General features: G+C 36.8%; 1 protein-coding gene across 2 annotated transcripts in view; it reads right to left on the minus strand.

The window, feature by feature from the left end:
• Positions 1-2,448: 2,448 nt before the first annotated feature.
• Positions 2,449-21,874, minus strand: part of WASHC4 (WASH complex subunit 4) — a 37,388-nt gene continuing 17,962 nt past the window's right edge. Inside the window, exons 20-34 of one of the 2 annotated variants that reach the window (XM_081330754.1) lie at positions 21,252-21,368; positions 19,964-20,132; positions 19,566-19,720; positions 18,443-18,517; positions 18,254-18,358; positions 15,542-15,676; positions 13,771-13,879; positions 12,424-12,490; positions 11,760-11,846; positions 10,297-10,444; positions 9,377-9,473; positions 7,847-8,043; positions 5,672-5,771; positions 4,461-4,533; positions 2,449-3,658 (exon numbers count right to left, since the gene is read on the minus strand). In XM_081330754.1, the coding sequence (XP_081186880.1) occupies positions 4,469-4,533; positions 5,672-5,771; positions 7,847-8,043; positions 9,377-9,473; positions 10,297-10,444; positions 11,760-11,846; positions 12,424-12,490; positions 13,771-13,879; positions 15,542-15,676; positions 18,254-18,358; positions 18,443-18,517; positions 19,566-19,720; positions 19,964-20,132; positions 21,252-21,368 (1,626 nt within the window). In that variant the 3' untranslated portion in view covers positions 2,449-3,658; positions 4,461-4,468. Of the gene's footprint in view, positions 3,659-4,460; positions 4,534-5,671; positions 5,772-7,846; positions 8,044-9,376; positions 9,474-10,296; positions 10,445-11,759; positions 11,847-12,423; positions 12,491-13,770; positions 13,880-15,541; positions 15,677-18,253; positions 18,359-18,442; positions 18,518-19,565; positions 19,721-19,963; positions 20,133-21,251; positions 21,369-21,874 lie in introns of those variants that run through there. The other variant, XR_014026838.1, reaches the window with a different exon arrangement.

A 21,874-nucleotide genomic window follows, 5' to 3' on the forward strand; every position in this document is an offset into this window, starting at 1 on the left:
ATGAACAGCAGCATCAGCATGACTGTTGCCTTCAGAAAGAGGTCCAGGAGAGTGACTGCGTATGTGAGAAACAAAGTATAAATGCTTTCGGTCTTGTAGTAGTTGCTGCAAAGTTAAAAACAGAGCCATGAGATTGGGGTCAATCCTGGGTGTGATGTAAGCACCTGGAAGATTAAAAATAAGTTGACACACATAATGAGAGTCAGAGATTAAATTAAAAGGCTGTTGAGAAAAGGTATGGAAAGCTAAAATAGCAGCAGACAATTCTGAGTGTTGCGGGGACGACTGTATTGCAATGTAGGACACCTTCCAGATATCATCATCCATCAGTGTGTCCTGCACAGACACAAAAACATAAAAAAACCAACTCCACAAAAAATAAACAAACTAAATGAGATATTCTGAGTTACTGAAACAGTTTTATATTAAACTTTACTATTGTTTTCAATATAGTCAAATTCCAATTTAATCAGATTCCAATCAGATGGAAACAAACTTCTGTCAAGTAGGTTAAAACTTACAAATCTAAACAAAACAACGCAGAGTAATTTCTTTTAAAACTCAAAGATTTCAAAAAGAATTGTCCAACAAGTACTGTCTCCTATTTCCAGGGGGGAAAAAACTACAAGATGAAACTGCAAGAGTGGGTATTAAATTTCACATTCACCCCCCCTTCCTCAGACCAGAATTCTAAGCAGAGAAAAAAAAAGTTAAAACGACCAGCCCCCCCCCTTCTTCTTCTCTCTCTCTCTCTCTGACTCTTAAAGTAACACAGCGGGGAGGGGGAGAGAAAGAGCCTGGAGGGGAAAAAGAAAAGGTAAAAGGAATTTTACAAAAATCTCACCACTAAAAAAAATAGCTTGCTCTCCTTCACATGCATATTCCATAAATTCACTCACAGATCCCCCATAAAACTCTTCTCATGCACTTACAACAGACATGTCAAACTCACAACGTCATGTGACGTCGCACGACGTATCGGAGCTTTTCCCCCATTGCCGGCAATGGGGTGGGCACGGTTTTGTTGCAATGCATCCAGCCCACGGGCCGGCAGTTTGACACCCCTGACTTACAACAATAAAATCAGCAATTTACTGTTCCTTTCCCAGCCTGGGACGGAGGTGGGGGTGGTAGGGTTTTGAGGGCTAACACACACACATTTACACATCAGCAAATTAACTCATTCACGTCCATTCCAAATGCCGGCATAAACAATTTCACATACAAAAATTTCATTTCATACTTTCTCCAGGCAAACCAATCACTATTATTATAATTTCAGGGAGCTGTTCACAAGCCAATGAGCTCCTTGTTCCAAATCTCTTTTTGTTTGTTTGTTTTTAAATAAGGCCTTTTTGTTTATTATTAGAGGGGATTTTGACCCTCTTCCAAGTCTTGGAATAACACAGAACAACACAGACATATACACACAAATACTAACAACATTCATTTAGACATATGGCTTGTCCTGTAAGAAGCGAGAAAAATCAGGTGATTCCAACCAAACATGGTTTTATAGGGCCCTTTAACCATCTCCCATTTTTCTCACCATTCCAAGTCCAAGCTTAATGTTCCAAATGTCCAAATATATATATATATAACAAAACAAAACACACATCAATTTGGAGTTTAAGGCCAAAACAGGCCTCCCCTTTTAATTAAAAGAAGGGGAACATTTATGGTTACTTACAATTTATCCCACCAACTTCAAAAGACAGTGGGGAAAGACTAAAAGGAATATTGAACCTGGGGTCTTTTGCAGGTGTGAAGTGGGAGGTGTCCTCACCTCCGACAAAAGGAACCGAATAGTCCAAAGAGCCAGATTAAAAGAAAAAGACAGGGAAAAAAACTTGCTTTCATTTCCTTGAATCTTCCTTTTCTTTTCTTCCATGGCTTTAGCTGTTATCAAATAAACTAGCCAACTGGAGGTTTACAAAGTTTGTCAAAGTTGCCTTCTTGAAGATGATTTCGGGGGAATAATTTTTATTTGATCGTAATCAGGCAGAGGTTTTGTGGTCAATTGTTGTCCTGCCAAAGCATCAGAGCCAATTTTTTCCACTGTGTGACGGCATTGAAACCATAGATGTAATATCTGAACTGGAGCCCGGGGTTCAAGATGTAAAGTATGCCTTATCTTTGCCCAGTCCTGTAAACAGAGCGTCCCACGCTCTGGATATCAGGGACAATGTCTCCCTCTCTCTCCAACCAGCTTCCTTATTTCCGCCTCAGGCACTGTAAGCCCTGACTTTTGTAACAGGAATCGAAGTTCCTGTACATGCTGTTGCTGAGATAGATTGCAACCATACTTACCTCTGAGGGGTGCCGTAGGATGAAGGTGCACCTTGGGGTCTATTCCAGACGAAGGTAAGTATGTTGGGGGTTGCTCCCCCGGAGGGATGTCCCTGTTCAGGCGCCAGATGTTGGATTCAGAAACCAGTCATAGCAGGGTGTCCCAAAATGTCTGTCTGCTTACGCAGTGTTTATTACTTTTATACAGTTTTAACAAGCAGCAAAAAGCATAGAGCAACAGCATCGTTATTGGTGTATTCTCCTTGTCAATCTTTAAGAACATCCCAGGCAGGGTAGAGTCTCACATAGCTTGATGGTTCCTGGCAGTGCCTGGTGGTGCTAATTAGGGTGAGCTCATAGACATGAGGTAAACAGGTACTGAAGGCATGGCAGTTTGCTGCACAGGGCCCCTACGTAACCTTTATATGACCTCTATCTCTACATTGGAAGACAGATTATTCACAAGATGAAACAGGAGAAGGCAAACAATAATTCCATGTCTTACTGAACCCATCACTGATCCTATACAGCTACGTTAAATAATTCCTAATTCCTGTTTAATCTGCCACACATATAACAGCTGTGAAAGGCATTTATCTACTGAAAGCCCAAACACTATAACTCTTTCTGTGGCAGAAGGACACAATATTAGACTTCCAAGACCTGAGTTGAATTCAAGGCCCAAATTATTTTTGCACTACTTGGTTTGTTTCACTTTTTGTAAGAGTAGCAACCATCCTATATTCACAAAGCTCTATGTATACATATTCACAATAACATTGCATATACATGCTTTTAGAATCTAGACAAATAAGGATGCTTTTTTCAGTATCTCACAAAGATGTTAGTTTAGTTAACACTGTACAATTATCCGTATATCTAAAATAGGAGTCTTCTCAAATTAAATGCCAAAAAGGTATGAAAATGAGTATCTTTATTACAGCACATAGCTACCTTAAGCTTAGTATGCTTATACAGTCTCTGGGACATTACAAGTTGTCCATTTAAGTCAGCAGTCTAATTGGTAAAATCTATGAATTAGACAGTCTTTTTTTTCAAGGAGGATTATATGCACTGGGAAACAAGCAGTAAACCAAATTAAGGATGCCATTTTATACATTTAGTATTATTGAATCCATTAGGTATAAGAATATTTTAAAACTTTCTAATAACAAATTTTCCCCCTTATCAATCACATCTTGGATCAAAATAGCATACTTGACTGGAACTCCCAAATATTGTCCTTAGTGAGTATTACAATAAATTATGTGATATTTCACAGGACGTCTGGCTTATCAGACCGATGAGGTGGATGATCTATGCCAATCTGGTTCCATCCATTTCAACAAATCACAGTTGCTCTAGAGTTCTGCAGAACATAAAGCAACAAATAAATCAAGCTACACACTCTGAGAAATGTTCACCTTTTCAACCTCCTCCCCAAATTATCCTTAGTCCCCAGGAGCAGTTTTAAGTGAATGAAGGAGAAAAGGAATCTATTAGTAGACAAGCACAACTGAAAGTTTTTTAAAAAAAGATTAAATCCATCTGTTTTTTAAATTTTGATTTGTTAGTTCTTATTATTCACAAAAAACACCTCTCTTAAAGCAGCATGCTTTCCTTTCTTGTGAGGAAACCTGAAAAAAAATCAGCTTTAAAGAACAGCTAAAGAATGCCGGCTGATGCAAAGCCTAAGTTGCTTCTTCCAAAACATTTTTCAAAATGTGCACATCTCTCTTTTATGCTATCTCACTGAGGTAGTACCATTTGCTTTTGCAATTGTGCTGGATAAGAACTTACCCTGAACCAGATTCTATAAGTATGCATTATTTTGTCACCCATTACTTTTGGATGGGTAAGCCTATCCAAATTCAGTGCAATTAATGTTCTCCCTTTATAAAATTAAGTAATCAGAATTCACAGTTATATCACAGTATTCAATTTCAATATGATGCTGCAATTTAAACAAATATTTAACATTTCCTCTAGGTTTGCCAGAAACATAGAAAAAGTGCAATTAATTTCAGGATAAGAATCCTCCCCTTTGGGGAGGAACATAAATAAATTATATTTCTGAATGCTTCAAAACTTGACGTCTGTGTTAATATAGTTTCTAAATTGGAAACACTATTAAGAAAAGCCATACAATCACATCCATAAATTAACCATACCAGAGCTCTCATTTTACAAGAGGATCTGCAGAAGAAGAATTTGAAAGGTCGTTGGTTGTTTTTGCAGGTTCTTCTATAAGACAAAAAGAGCCCATTTCAACTATTTTATATTCTCAGCATTGAGTAAAAAAATGATGCTTTTTACACATTCGTGCAATTAATTCTGAACTAATGATTTCCAATGGACAGATGTTTGTGAAGGGCTTTTATATGGGGTAGAATCAAAAGGAGTAGAATCAAATATGGAGTAGAATATCAGCAGAAATAAGAGTGAAATGCCAAGAAAAAAAAAACGGCTACCATTTATCTAAATAGCAACGAACAACTTAGCCAATATTATTATTTATTAAATTTAATATGTGTAAGTTATGCCACACTCTAAAACTATTTTGTGAATAAGACTATCCCACAATCTGAAATTCCTATATTTTATTTTGTTTGTTATTCTCTCTTCTAAACATAAGATTATATACTTTCTAAAAGAACATCATTCCATTTATCTGATGAAATGGACAATGCCACGTAATTATTTTTAAAGCATTACAGATCTTTGTTGTATTTAGCACTATAGTCCTCAACTTACAATCATTCAGTGACCGTTCAGTTACACCACCATTGAAAAAAATGACGTATGACTGTTTTTCACACTTACCACCATTGCAGCAGCCCCATGGTCACATGACCAAAATTTGGATGCTTGGCAATTGGTTCATATTTATGACGGTTGCAGCATCCCAGGGTCACATGATCACCTTTTGTGACCTTCTGTTAAGTAAAGTCAATGGGGAAGCCAGATTCATTTAACAACCACATTATTAATTTAGCAACTCCTGTGATTCATTTAACAATTGTGGCAAGAAGGGTCATAAAATGGGGCAAACTCACTTAACAGTCTCACTTAGCAACATAAATTTTGGACTAAATTGTGGTTGAAAGTCAAGGATACCTGTAATAGCCTACTATTTCGTTATGTTTTCTAGCAACTGTTCAGTGAAACACCACATTATTAATGTGAATTATTCCACTAGTCTGAATTTCCTACTTGTTCTCCAAGTTGGTGATAATAAAATTCAGGCTTATAGAAATGGAATGTTATTTTTTTTTACCAGTAATATTCCTCCATGGATTTGTAGCTTAGTGCACATAGGAATGGAAAATAATTTGCATTCGGTGCCAGTAACTCCCCAGAGAGCAGAATATTTCCTACTAACCTTCACTGTCTCTTTTATCTTGGTTTTCTTCTGCTGCAGTTTTGGCTGCTCTAAAAAAGATCCTTGCACTGCTTAGTGAGAAATAAAGTAGTTCAAATTCCTATGAGAAATGAAAATAGATCTGCATGTTTTACCATGCCACAGAATCACAGAATCTCCAAGTTGCTTTAAGGTGCATGAATATATGAAACTCCCATAAATATTGTGCACAATTTATACCTGAATTATCAATAGCATCTTTTACATATTATCAACACAATTTGGTGAACAATATTATTCAAAGCATACAATTAAATATATTTTTCTTCATTTTACTGTTAATACTCTACTTATAATGTACTTTTTATTTATTTATATACCGCCCTTCTCCCGAAGGACTCAGGGCAGTGAACAGGGCAGACATATAAAAAATACAAAAATACAAAAGTTAAAAAGAATTAAACATATGCCCAAGCTAAAAACAGTAAATACATATATTAAAAATGACAATAAAAACCCAACCCATCCCCCATCAGGCCAAGCCGGCTTGTTCAAATAAATGTGTCTTCAGATCGCGACGGAAGGAGCGAAGGTCGGGCGCCATCCCGAGCTCAACCGACAACCGATTCCATAGCTCCGGGGCGCCCATAGAGAAGGACCTCCCCCTGGGGGCCACCAATCGACATTCTCTGATCGGTGGCACCCTGAGGAGGCCCTCTCTGTGGGAGCGCACAGGGCGGAGGGAAGTTGATGCCGGCAGCAGGTGCTCCCTAAGGTACTCCGGACCCATGCCATGTAGGGCCTTAAACACCATTACCAGTACCTTGAATCTCACCCGGAAGACAACTGGTAACCAATGCAGCTCACGGAGCAGAGGTGTAACATGGGAGTATCGGGAGACTCCCAACACAACTCTCGCGGCTGCATTCTGTACCAGTTGGAGCCTCCGAGTGGTCCTCAAGGGCAGCCCCATGTAGACAGCGTTGCAGTAGTCCAGGCGAGAGGTCACGAGCGCATGAGTGACCGTACATAGGGCATCCCGGTCTAGATAGGGCCGCAACTGGCGCACCAGGCGAACCTGGGCGAAAGCCCCCCTAGTCACGGTCACCATGTGATCTTCCAAAGTAAGCCGTGAATCTAGGAGGACTCCCAAGTTGCGAGTCCTATCTACAGGGGGTAATAGTTCACCCCCCATGGAAAGAGATGGAATATTCTGAATATCCCGGTATGCCGGTATGCACAGCCACTTACTCCTAGACTACCTGTGTTCCTTTCGACAGTTTCTTGTCCAAGATCAATTATTTATAATCTATTAATAAAGTTTGCTCCAGATGTCATTATCCCGAAATAAGAAATCATTTCAGCAGCACTTTTAGATGGCCCTTCTGAGTAGTTAAAAGCAAAATTTTTCATCCTACAGGGTTTTCAATTATTTTGGATGAGTCATAGACATTAGTGCCATAAGGCTTGAATTAATTTAAGACACTCACTTCAACCCATTAAAAAAAAAGAATCTGACTCAAATTATTTCCTTAAGATAGTTGAAGCTTCCAGGAGAGGAGAACTGTAGATGGCTCTGCAAAAGACCAAGTAAGTGGTGAGTAGGCCAATCCCTTGGAACTTGTCCAGATAAGGACAAGATGGGAGATTACCCACAAATGCTCCAGATACGTGGAGAGATATGTAAAGTGACCACAGGAGAGTGGTTTTTTGTGGGTTTGAACGCCAGGAGACAAGAATTATTAGCCATCTTGCTCACAACTGCAGTGGAGACTTTTTAAAGATCACTAAGTTCACTTTCTAATAAGTTTTGGTATTGATGAAACCAGGGCTGATTTAAATTAATTTTCCTAAGAGGGTCACTTAAGAATCTGGGACTACTGCGGAGGGCAACCGCCACTCCCCCCACCATCCTCCCATTTCCAATGCCTCGCACCTTGGCACCAGGGGCTGGGCTTGGACACCCATGGGCCGCATGTGGCCCACAGGCCATGAAATGCCCAGGTCAGAGTTAAACATTAGTGATTCACCAAAACTGCCTTCCGGCAAAAACCTATGGGTGTTGTTTGAGTATTTTAAAAATTTATTGCTTTATTAGCACTAAATTAATGAAACTTTTAGGAGTTCCTATCTTTCAGTGTGCATATACCTATTTGATGTTTAAAAATCATTTGAGACTGTAACGATTTAAAATACCTGCAAACAGACTTCCAGCCGCTTATGAGTAAGATTCATGGTCTGTAGCAACTTCTCATCTTGACTAGCTGACTGGACATTCTGCTGCTTTGCTAAGGCTCTGATTTCTTTCACATATTTCTCCCGTACTGACTGGAACCAGTGAAGGGAATCAAACTCTTGGTACTGGTCCAGGAGTTTCAAAATGTAAGCCACACCTGAAAGATATGGATATGCCCACCCCACCCCCAATTAAAAAATAATAACAGATTTTGCATGGTTTGTTTTAAATTGGCCTAAGTTTATTATTCTTGATTTATTTTTATTTTGATCAAAGGCCAGCATAACACAATTACAACTTGAAAAATAAAATTTAAAATACAAAACAAAATAATAACATTGTAATAAAGATTATTAGAATGCATTTATCCTGAAATATTGATAAAATTACATTTATAAAATACAGATTATAATTAAGAGTATTTCGTTTACAGATTTAAAAATACAGATTACAATTTCAAAAGGGTGTTTAATCAATTTACACAAAAAACGGGCAAATGTATACACATCCCAAAAAACCTTTATTCCTCCAAGCAGAAGCCACAAACACAGGACAAGAAAGGCGTCGGAAAGAGGGAGGGATCTATTAAAAGGAGGGAAAGAAATAAGCTGAGCCAGCTCAGACAAAGTGGGGGGGAAAACCTGGAAAAGGGATGAAAAGCTTTTTGCCACTTTGATTTCAGCAAATATAAGGTGATTTCCTCTTCCCAATTCACAGTTGCTGATCACTGAGTAAATAATTACTCAGTTACTCAATAAAAATATTATTGAGTAAATACAGCGATTCTACTCCTATATATTTTCAAACGGTTAGAAGGGAGAAAGAGGAATACAAGTAGTCCTCGACTCAACAGTTCATTTAGCGACCGTTCAAAGTTACAACAGCACTGAAAAAAGTGACTTTTATTTTATAAGAGTTAAAGTGCGATAGATTTAATAGTTTATTGTTGTTTGCATAAGGTAGACTATGATTGTTTGTATTTTTATACCCTGTATTTAGCTCTGGGAAGTCGGGGAGGGGGGAGGGGGAAGGGAGGGAGGTGTTGGGGAGGGTTGGGGAGAGGGGAGGGGGTTGGGAGGGGTTTTGTTTTGTTAAAAATAAAATGTATTGTAAAACTTTTCAATAAAAAGAAAAAAGAAAAAAGTGACTTATGTTTGTTTTTCAGTTACGACCACTGCATCTTCCCCATGATCATGTGATCAAAATTCAGGCACTTGGCAACTGACTCGTACTTATGAATGTTCCTGTGTCCCAAGGTCATGTGATCACCTTCTGCAATCTTCTGACAAGCAAAGTCAATGGGAAAGTCAGATTCCCTTAACGTCTGGGTTACTAATTAATCAACTGCAGTGATTCACTTAACAACTGTGGAAAGAAAGGTCATAATATGGGGCAAAACTCACTTAACAATTGCCTCACTTAACAACAGAAATTTTTAGGCTCAACTGTGATCTTAAGTCGAAGACTACCTGTACTGCTCTTGGACTTACCCATAGCAAAGCCATCGTCAGTAAAAGCTGCACCAATTTTGTTCTTTTTGTTCAGTTTCTCTTTACAACTGATTGAGTGTTCTATAAAATTGAGTGCCTAAAAAGAAGAGACCAGGGATTGAATGAGGTTGCCCAAATAATTACCCCAATTTAGTAATTCTAAAATAATAAAACCAAACCAGAAACTTAAAAAAGAATGCTACACTGGTTACACCACTTGTACACATTATTTCTGATGGCATCTCAAGAGATATTCTTTAGGTCACTGTTAGTTCTCAAAAATGACTTAAGTGGAGAAGAAATATAGTTTTAAATAGAATTTTTTTGTAAGGTTATTGTCTCAGTATTAAGAGTCAGACCAACAGAAAGTGCAATTAGCTATTTGGCCTCAAATAATTATCCAAAACCCTGAGCAGCATGGTAGCTTAGAGGTGGAGCTCTCGCCTCAAAATCAGGAGGCTGTATGTTCAAGCCTAGGTAGCAGCAGATATTTCCCTCTGTGGGCACAAACTCCGCATAGACCTCAGGAAGGGCATCCGGCCAGTAAACGCCCCAACCTCACCCCAAAGCAAGGGATTGCAGGGTCATTAAAAGAAATAAAAAATCTGAAACCCAAAACTTAGCTCTGTAAAGCACAACATGCTCTTTCACTGGACACTTCCAGTAGGATGTCTTCTATGTTGGTAGGTTTAATTATCTGTAAATGGAGCTTCCCCCCCACCTCCAAATACTAGACGTTTCAATATAGGTACATTTTACATTTGTGATCACTTTCCTATCTTTAAGTTGATTGAGGATGCTGTCATTATGACTGTATATTGTTATCTTTCAAGACTGCAATGGGATATAAATGGATTAAGCAAATAGATAATTAAATATCACTTTTGTTATCTAAGAAGGCGAATAATGCAAATACTAACCAGTGGGGGAACAATGATATAAAAGTTGCGTAGATGCATGTTCTTTGGACTGCGGAATTCAGGAGCAAAGACATCCACAAGCATTTTGAAGTACTCTGTACCTTCTGCAGAGCTGCGGGTGAGATCGATAAGTACAGAATCCAGCTGCCTGCAAAGCAGAGATATAGCAACAGTCTGGAGGACAAATGTTCTGGGGATGACCTATTCTTTTCATAATAATTACATACAGAAATTAAAGCTACTTGTTACATGATGATCTTTAGCACCATTTTAAAGAAGTATTTAAATCACCTCTTTGCTACCTTAAATTAGAGTTTTGTCTCCTTTTGAGACCACAGAAAACATTTAATAATATTTTCCTATTTTATTTTTTTTAAAAAAAAACCAGCATTGGCTGGCTGGAGAATTCTAGGAGTTGAAGTCCACAGGTCTCAAAGTTGCCAAGGTTGGACACTCTTGACTTAAAAGGATAAATGGAATCTGAGCATTATTCAATACTTCTGGGAGCCAGCTTGCCAGTTTTGTAAAACCTACCATGCTAAATACAGCTGTTGGAAATAAATTAAAGCCAAAATCCCATAATCAGTGAGAACAATCTTCCATCATGTATTTACAATACAGAGTGCAGAGGAAATAACAAGCACTAAGCACACATACTAAAAACAAGTAGATATCCTCAACTTGCTAAAAGAAAGAGACTATTATAAATTCTTTTATCACTAAGCAATTTAAATAAAATCACTGTAACTTTTTTTTAAAAAAATCATGCACTATGTAAATATCAGCTTGACAACGGAGTATTTTGGGACAGATTTTAGTAATCGCTGACATCTATGTAAAGCCACCTACTTTAATGTAGGCAGTTGCGGTAGGGGTTCTTATTTTTTCCATGCAAAGATTTAAACAATAAGTTTAACAACATTAGGAGATATTTAAAAGAATGGTATGGAAGGACTGGGAAATAAAATCTTCCATAGAGTTCTGTCAAAGGACATATCAAAACAATGAAATCTAGCAATTGGATGGTGGCAAAAGTCAAATGGTTGGGAGTATTATATGCACTATTTTAAGCTTCTGGAGGAAAGATAGACTATAACACTAATGACAGAATAAACAGTATCAATAACTTGCACCCTGAGCATTCAGTGAACTTTGCTTGGAGTTTTGCCAATGAGAAAATAAATGAATAACCTTGTAATAGAAACAGAAGAATATGAGAAGCACCCCACTATATCAGATCAAGACCTTTTCTGATTCAACATCACATTCCCCCTTGTCACTAAACTGATGCCTTTGAGAAGCCATAAACCAAGCAAAAATAACTCTCCAACAGATGCCTCTGAACTGGTTCCCACAGACTTTTGTAATGAATAGCTAAAATATTATTTTATTGAAAGTTGTTTGAAAAAGAACAGTGCAAGTATTACGGCAGTAGAATATTTTTATACTTGCATTACAATTACCTAGCTGCTTCTTGTGTTTCTTCTGACAGACTTTCTTCTTTCACAAGTTCTTCAAAATTGACAATATCTTCAAGGTCAGGAACAAATCTACAAGTTTTGTTAGGTTTTCATATAATTAGGCATTATTTAGGTGTATGTATATAAATGAACATAAATTTTATATTCTACAGGCTGTGTTTCTATTCCCACCTTATCACAAGGCAGTTCATGCTTTATTAGCTAATAACATTGCTTTGCTCTCAAAAAAGTACTTTTTATAACTTATTTTAAATCAACAAGAAAGCATAACTTCTAGACAACACATTATCCAGGTTTTCAGGTATTAAGTCACAAAAGTGTTTACATAACAAAATTTCTATATTTACCATCATTAAATGCTCTTTTAACATCATGTATTTGTTGTATTATTTACACCTATAATGAAATCCATACTTGCTATATTACCATAACATTTTTACAAGTATGAATTGTCAAATTATTTAAAATTTAATGAGTATGTGATTTTAAATTTACTAAACAGATGTATAATATATTGAAACAGAAGAAACACATCCGAAGGACCACTGCAATATATGCTAATTGCAAAGAGAAAAATTAAAACAGGAGGATCTGAAAAAGATGTAAAACAACATGGACAGACAAGACAAAAAGTATTGGTGCCTACCTAATTGCACTGCTACAGCAGTGAAGTCCACCAGATCTTATCATTCGTACATAGCCCATAGCATTCCCTTTAAACAAAGATAGTAGTATCTGAATTTATATTATAGTAACAAATGCAACTAATTGGAATACTAGCAGATGAATTTTATCATTTCTTAAATAAACATGGCTGGGCATATCTTACTTTCTTTAGTGCAGTTAAATAGTATTATTTTCCAATTCAACTGTGAGAGTTGCACTATAAGGAAAACTGAGTGCCAAAGAATTGATGTTTTCAAAATGCCTCATTGGAGAAGACTATTGAGAGTCCCTTGGACTGCCATATGATCAAATCAATCCATCCTAAAGGAAATCAATCCTGTTTTTTGAAAGGACAGATACTGAAGCTAAAGCTCAAATATTCTGGCTACCAAATGAGGTGAGAAGACTCATTGGAAAAGACCCTGATGTTGGGAAAGGTTGAAGACAAAAGGAGAAGGGGACAAAAGGATGAGATAGTTAGTGTCATCAATGCAATGAAGATGAATTTGAGCAAATCCAGGAGACAGCGGAGTACAGGAGCAACCTGGCATGCTATGGTAGATGGGGTTGTGAAGAGTCAGACATGACGTAGTGACTGAACAACAAAATTTCCTAATTCAAAAGAAAGTTGCCCCACGTTGCTCCAATGTTTGGACAGAAAATTCCTGACTTTTATTCATGCTAGGGAATTTTATAATAATCTACAGTAGCTAAAGGGTAGCAATTTGTCTGTCCCAGCATAAGCAGACACCATAAATTAGAAAATACATGGACAGAAGTTATGTTGTGCAAAGACTAGGATATTAGAAAGCCACCTCTGCCTATTTTTCCCATCTTCTGCTTAGAGATATGCAGTGCTTTTTTTGTAAAAGAAAAAGGTGCCGGAACTCACACATGTTATACAACCCGCCTTGCCTACCCTACAAGGTTCCATCCAAAAAAGGTGCTGGAACTCCGTTCTGAGCGTTCTATGACAAAAAAAGCCCTGGAGATATGTAACAGTATAATCATAGTATCAAGGGACTGGAGGGAAAAACGTATTTGATTTATTTATGATAAGAGATCTCCACAGGCCAGAAATTTCAGCATGATATAGATCCTTCTTTTGGTGCTGGAAGATTCCCTGCCATACCTGACTTCTTACAATAGAAGCTAGAAGGCAATATAGCGATTCAGTCTTGATAACATTAGAGTTTTTCAACCTTAGCAACTTTAAGATATATGGATTTCAACTCCTGGGAGGCCTGCTAGGGAATTCTTGGAGCTGAAGTCCATACACTCTTTTTATTGCTTTTTTAAAAAATGACAAGATAATTTATGTTCATACCTATCTGGCTTATTAGCTGCCTGAATTGGTCAAGATAACTTTGTCCATCTGGTGTAATCCCAAGTTTTCTGATCCCTCGATTGAATTTCTCTGCTCTCTCAAATGGGTACTAGAAAAATTTTGATAATACATTACAAACAACTATTATGAAAAATGATATCAAGCCTTTTTGAATTTCCCATGTATTGACGCATATTTCTTCAACTTTATTAATTTCTATACTCCTAAAAGGAGACATATATATTTGATAATGGAGATTAGTTCAATCTTGTAACAAGTACATTATCCTTCATTTACAAAACATTTTCACTGTTTTTTTTTTAAAAATATAGAACTACAATCAGGAATAATATTACTGACCTAAGCTTTCAGAAGCCATTTTAATGCAGACACACACCCAACAGTTATAGCAAAAATAACTAATTTGGGAGAAAAGACCAAATTTAAAGTACAAATCTGAAATTTTATCTAAATGCAATTTTGACAAACTCCTATATTCTGGATAAAACAACATATCTGAAAACCTGTTTTTTAGCTCGCAACATACTTTTCTTATTCTGCATCAATACGCCTATATAGAAATAAGTTGAAAGCTTATGTTTGTAAGTTTATTCATTGTACTCTTATATTTTCTCCAATAATATGAATACAGGGAATCCTTGGTTAAGAACAGTAATTGGGGTCAGAATTTCCATCGCTAAGCAATGTTGTCATAAAGTGCAACATCATTTAGCAACATTAATCCCAGCAGTCCCTGGTTGCAGTCATTAAACAAGGACTGTGGGCTGTTAAGCAAGGACCTACTCACCGCTTCCTTTGAACAAGCAAAATTAAGGTGGGAAGGTGGCAGAAAGTCATGTGTGTCCCAGATAGTTCACAAGCAAGCTGGTGGCGGGTAAGTGGCTACTGTGATATGGTACAAGTGTGTCCTGGTGGGGAATAGCTTCTGCAGGAGGACACCCAGGTGGCTAATGCAGGCTCCTCAGCAGAAAAAGTATCAGGAGTGGGAATGACTTATAGGAGCAACTTGTGACTTTCCCTGACGGCTTCCCCATTGACTCTGCTGGCCATGGGATGCTGCAACTGTCATACGTTTGAGACAGTGGCCAATTCTCTTGATAACAATCACTTGACTGCAGGAGTGCTGGGATATCAGGACCTTTGAGGGCAGATCATAGATACTGTCTACTTTGAACACTCACTGAATGAGTGGTCGTTAACTGAGGACTACTATTATAGAGTCATTAAAGAGACAGAACTAGTGTCTAAATTATAAACACACACAAATGTACACACACAGAGAGAGATTTAATTATTTTAAAAGAAGCACTTTGAAATTTCTTTATCCTTGTTATTAATAATCATGATCATTAAATTTATTGTGATTGGTAATCTCGGGGATAAACAATACAATGTCCTCAAATACCTTTCTTGGCACCCAGCATATTCCTTGCCTTACTAGTATCTTTTGGTAAATTGCTATCTTGTAACTGGTCACAATGCTTTCAGCAATATTTGATACTATAAAAGCCCTCTCATGGCAGCCATTTTCTAACCATATTGTGCCTACTGGTCCCCAAAATTTGCTTATTCTTGGCTTAGCTAGCTACAAACCATTACAACAATTATCCTAAAAGTTCTCTGCAAAATAAATCTAATTCAGTTATACTGACCTTATTTTCAAATAAGCAAATAAAGGATTGTGTTCTCAGTGAATTTAAGTTAACACTTTCTCCAAAGAGAACCATGAATATAAAGGCTTGTAACATACCTTATGATCATTTTGATCCTTAATTTCCCTAAAGAATCGTATATCTTTGATCAGTCTGGATTTGATGTGCTCATCATACATAAATTGACTAAAGATGTAAAATTTCTTTCTCAAAAATTGGTATGTGAAATTTACCTAAAAAGTATAAAACAAACACAATTTTAAAAAATCCTGTCCCTATGGATAAAAGAAGTATCCCTGTTCATTCCAATGTCAAAGTACTTGCTTACTGAATAGTTGGGTGCTATTAAAGATGAAGTATGTTAGCATTCAAACACGGTCACTAATCCTAGATGTTACACCATTGCATCAGCATGTACATATTACATGGAATAGGAAGGTGATATCATTAATACCACTACCTTTCTTGATGCAATGCAAAAGCAATGTTCTGTTTGCAGTAATAATGTATAAATAGGTCTGAGACTCAAGTGTTAACCTTGTTTACAATTCCACACTTCTGCAGAAATGAATAAGTTTTGTTACCTGGAGCTATTTATATCCAAAATTATTTCTGAAAAGCAAACTGCAAGGTCACCCCTATTTGGAATTAATAGTCACATGATGAAGAAGAAAGGATTTTAACTAGCATATTAAAAGTTGTACTTGTGGAGTTGTACTGTTCCTGCTGGTGCACTAGTTAAGTTGGTAGGCAACACATCAGTAGTTGTAAAACTAAGTGTAATAGCTTAAGACAGTACATTGAACAAAAACAGGTATTTCAGATAATTTGTTCTGTTTCTACTAATTAGAATACTTTTAAACCACTCTGAATGTCCACTGGGCAGAAAACAAATTGAAATAATAATAACAGTAATAATACAACAAAAACCTGCCTATAACTACTTGAATTAGCTCATGTTCATCGCCAGATCTCAAAAACAGACTGTGAATGTTATAGTTGATATACAGGTAGTCCTCGACTTATGATCACAATTGAGCCCTTACGTGAGACATTTGTTAAATGAGTTTGCCCCATTTTATCACTTTTCTTGTTACAGTTGTTAATTGAATCACTGCAGTTGATAAGTTAGTAACACGGTTGTTAAGTTAATCTGGCTTTCCCATTGATTTTGATTGTCAAAAGGTTGGTCAAAAGGACACAGCAACAATCGTAAGTATGAGTCAATTGCCGAGCATCTGAATTTTAGTCACACGATCATGGGGATGCTACAAAGGTCTTAAGTGTGAAAAATGGTCAAAAGTCACTTTTTCCAGTGTCGTTGTAACTTTGCACAGTCACTAAATGAACTGTTGTAAGTCGAGGACTACCTATATAGTGATTCGTTGCATGCATCTATATGCATCTCTCTCTGGAAATAGCTACTTTTACCTCTGGATTAGTAATCAACAATCTTTCACTTTCATGCCATGTAGAATACTAGTGAATTATCCAATAGAGATCTAGTCGAAAGCTGCAAAAATTAGAAGCTATAAAACGCTCCATTGATGTTGATAGGGAGTCAGAGTTCCAGCCAATGGCCGTTCCTTTGTAGCATGCCACACGGTTCAGTATTCTCCCCACTCTTTTTAAATATCTACATGAAGCCTCTGGGTGAGATCATTTGCCACCATGGGTTGAGTATCGTGAGTATGCTAATAATACTCAACTTTATATCTCCACCCCTGGTGATGCAGGTGATGCTGTCTACTGTGATGCCTAGAGGCTGAGGGGGGGCCTGGATGGGGAACAACAGGCTTTGGATGAATTCTAGCAAGACTAAATGGCTTTGGGTGCTTGGAGCTTCAAGATCTAGGACTTTTAACATACTTAGTTCTGGATGTGGTTGCATCACCCCAGGCTGACCCAGTCCACAACTTGGGGGTTCTCCTGGACTCACAACTCCTGTTCGAAGAGCAGGTGTCATGGTTAGAACAGCTTTTGCACAACTTCATGTTGTGCGCCGATTGCGCCCTTTCCTGGATTGGGAGTACCTGCACTCGGTCACTCAACCCCTGGTCATCTCACATTTCGACTACTGTAATGTGCTTTACATAGGGCTACCCTTGAAGAGCATTTGGAAGCTACAAGTGGTGCAGAGTGCAGCAACACAGGCAGTTCTTGGGGCCCCTAGAGTGGCACGTTACACTGATGTTCTGCAAACTGCAGTGACTTTCGTTTTGCTTCCAGGTACAATTCAAGGTGTTAGTTATCACATTTAAAGCCCTACATGGCATGGGTCCAGCCAGTTACTCAAAGAATTGTCTCACACAAATGGAACTGGCCATGGCAGAAGGGGCATGCTGTGGCCCCCACTGGTCCAGGGATTCCACCTGTGGGGCTCAGGAGAAGAGCCTTTTCTGCCATGACTCCTATCCTTTGGATCTACTTCCATCCTTCTGATTTTTCATAAGGGCTTGAAGACCTGGCTCTGCCAGTTGGCTTCTGTCCCCAACGGGGGGAACATCACACTGGTGGCTAATGGATTCCTCTCCTCCCACACATCCTGTTCCCTCCCTCCCCTTCTTTTAATTGTATTTTTTATTGTTATCAGAAATATTTTTTTTTATGTTTGATTGCTTTTAATATAAACCGCCCAGAGTCACCTCAAGGCAATGGGGGTGGCAAATAAATCTAATAAATAAATAAATAAATACTTCACGCCTTATTTCAAAAGGAATAATTTTTCTATCACGATTAAAACTTGCTCTGTGTTGTTTATTCTACACTTAGCAAAGAGATCAATTGCTAAATCACATAGCAATACTTACTGTTGTGTTCATTATTCCTGTGCCATGTGTTCGAATTGAATTAGCTATGTGTCTTATATTTATGGTATTCAAATGTTTATTATTGCTGATTCTTTCAATGAAGATCTGCAATGACACAGTTGTTATATAATTTTAATAGTCACCAAAAGGAAATCAGTTAATATTGGGATTTTATTACCTTTCCCTCACCTGATTATTGAGATTGTACAAGTATCGGGATACAAAGACATGAATATTTCTCATAATTTCTAGAACATCCAAGCCCTGAAACAAGAAGAGGCAATTTAAAATCCAAATAAAATTATCTGAGAAACATATACATCTAGCCATCCAATCCAATCAAATAGGATCAATTCTTTCCAGATGTTGTCCATACGAGACTATCTTCCAATGGGATTTTGTAAGAGGGCATTTTTAATTGCTTTCTTTGGAATTCTTTGGAATTCTCTCCCTGTGGAGATCTGGTCTGCTCCTTCCCTTTTCAGTTTTAGGAAAGCAACTGAGACTTGTTTTGTTTCATCTAGCACAGAAGGAATGCAGGTTGTGGTTGAAAATTGGAATTTGGCAATTTGGTACGTTTTCTGTTTCTTACTTTAATGTTGTTAATTTTGGGAACAGAAGGCATACAAATAAATAATATTTAAATACAGTGAATAAATCTAAGTGTAGAAGGAAGTCCATTTCAGGCTAGAAAATTTATTCACTCATTTGGGGAACTGATATTTAATTTCATCCTTTAAGAACAATTTATAAGCAAACCATAGTAAGAATACCACCTCCAAAATAATAAAAACACAACATCTCCAAAGGCCCATGCAACTCTATCACATCTCTGTAGCATATAATCTCAGGACAACTCTGAGGGAGATGGCCGGTTGAGAAGTATGAAATATAAATAAATAAAATATATTTCTTTTTATACAGGAGACTACTCAGCAAGAGGAAATCCTATCTGCCTGTTCCCTGATTATATAGCAGAAAAACAGGAGCAATCTGTATAATCTTGTTTATAAAAGCCACTGGATTTTGGAAAAATAAATATTAATTACTGGGTGATAGAGAAGACACCAGCCCTACTCTGCTCGAGCCCTTGACTTTTTTTTAGCCTGTATTTAACTCTTGCATTTTAAACTATTTTTATGTTTGTAATTGTTTTCATATTATTTTTCCTGTATTGTAAGCCATGCAGAGTCACTTTGGGTAGTGAGACGGGCAGTGTATCCATTTAATAATATAAATAAATAGATAAGTGAATGCTGCAAACTTCTGAATAACTTTTTAAAAATACAAAGTTTGTATATACATTTTGTACCTGTTCTAAAGTCTGGCTTGGAAGATGTGCTTCTGCCATACTTAAACCATAGTGCTGAGTTGCTAAATTCCTCATTTCACTGTAGGTGGCCCAGTCATGCAGAGCTACTGTAGTTAGATTGTAAAAAGTCTTGTCTAGGTAATGAGTCACATGAGCTGTAAAAAAGAGGGGGAAAGTAACTTTGCCCAATTAATATCTGAAAAACCTTATTGCAGATGTTTCATTTCAGCATTAAATAACGGAGGAAATGCCTCTTAAAAATAATTCCCCAAGTTGCAGTTAACTGAAAAACTGAAAACAAGCCAAGTAGCTGAGTTTTAGAACTGTAATAATAGTGACAAATAAACTGCCAAAATCATGCAGTTTAAGTAAATAAAAAAAGATAAATAAATGTCTACCTTTGATATCTATGAACCGATTAAAAAAGCGAATTGGATTTAAAGAGAAGAAGTGAGCAAGATCCTTCATTCCAACTTTGAATGGATTTCGGTCATCTAATTTTAAGTGCGTGTGTACTGACAGGCGCAAATCCTTTTCAATTTCTTTGCATAACTTGTCTAGAAGGTGCTGTTCAAAACAAAAATGTTAATAGATATTATTTTCAGAGGATGGCACATCTTTATCTTCACAGCATATTTGATAATAGATAAGAATTCCATAGAGCAACACAAGATTATGCCTTTCACAAGGAACTCAAAGTGGAAATGAGCACTTGGCTGTGGCAGTATTTTTCACCTGAAAAACTATCCACTTTAAAATGGCCTTTTACATAAAAATTGCAGTCTTGCTAGTTACGTGCAGACTCATTATAAGATGTAAGACAATTTCTCTTGAGTGTCCCAATACCTTTTGATTTTAAATAATGACCTAAGCCAGGGGTGTTAAACTGCCAGCCTGCGGGCAGATGCGTCATGTGGAAGCCGCGCCCGCCCATTGCCGGCTATGACAAAACTGTCCCGATACGTTGTGTGACGTCACATGATGTCACAAGTTTGACATGTCTGATCTAAGCCATAAATATATTAAATATAGCAAATACTAAAAATATCTAAGATACAACATTTTCTGCCATGTTCCCTACATCCTAACTATTGGTCACTAACAAATAATTATCAGTCATCTTTGAATATTTTATTTAAACTGTAAGAATAAATTATATCCATTAACTGTCCATCACAAGTTCCATCCTAAAGTCAAAGAGAGAGAAGGTAGAGGATGGACAACAAAAAGAAAGATGAGGCTAGTCTGTATACATGCTTTCATTAAAAAAATGATATAGCTACAACTAAATAATCTCTTGTCTAAGTGAAAACAATAATAGCTAGAAAAGAACCATATACATTTTTATTTATCCTCCAATAATTGAGAAGCAATTTTTATGAACTTTAACAACTTGAAATTATCTGTACGTATTGAGATTGATCATCACTTGAAATATTAAAATTAAATTAGAAATTTAATATTAAACTACTTAATAAATATATTTATTTCAATTCTAATGGAGTAAGACATTTTTCTAAAGGTCTATAATAAATTACATGATGTTATTCTTTAGCTTACTTATACCTACAGTTACTAGACCACTATATATTTACCTTTATGTAGACTGTTAATCTTTAATAGCTTTTAAATACATGCTCCTTATACAGGTGTAATTCAGAGTAAATACAATACATGCACTCTAACCTTATTGAAAACATCCATGATTTCTCTGTCATAGCTTTCTAGGAGTATTTCACAGGATTCCAAATGCCTTGAGTGCATCATTGCTGGTACACAATCCCGCAATGCTCTAAACATATACTGGGGGGAAAAATCAAATTTAATACAGAATGCAGACAAATATAAATATTCATGAACACTAAAAAGGAAACACAAATTACTCAATTATTTTTATAGTGCATCTTAAAGTTGCCAAGGTTGAGAAACAATGCACTGTTTATAAAAATGGAATGAAAGTTACTGAAAATTTTGTCACAGCTTTGCATGAGAGGATGAGCATGTAAACCCAATTTACTCAATCCTAAATATTATCAAATTCAGCCTCAAGTCCCAATTTCATATAAACTGTTCTCCACTAAACCATGATTCGGGAAATAAATGCATTGTTTGGTCTCCTTTCTTTTTCCTCTTTTAATTTTCAATCTAGAATAAACTATATTTCACATTACCATATTTAAAAATTTGTAGAATGGACTTGTTCTAGCAAACTCGAATTGGCATTACAATTACAGGTAATTCTTGACTTACAACCATTTGTTTAAGGACCATTCCAAGTTACAACGGCACTGAGAAAAGTGACTTATGAT

The sequence above is a fragment of the Vipera berus genome, assembly GCF_964194415.1.
Source record: "Vipera berus genome assembly, chromosome: 6".
Classification (NCBI taxonomy): domain Eukaryota; kingdom Metazoa; phylum Chordata; class Lepidosauria; order Squamata; family Viperidae; genus Vipera; species Vipera berus.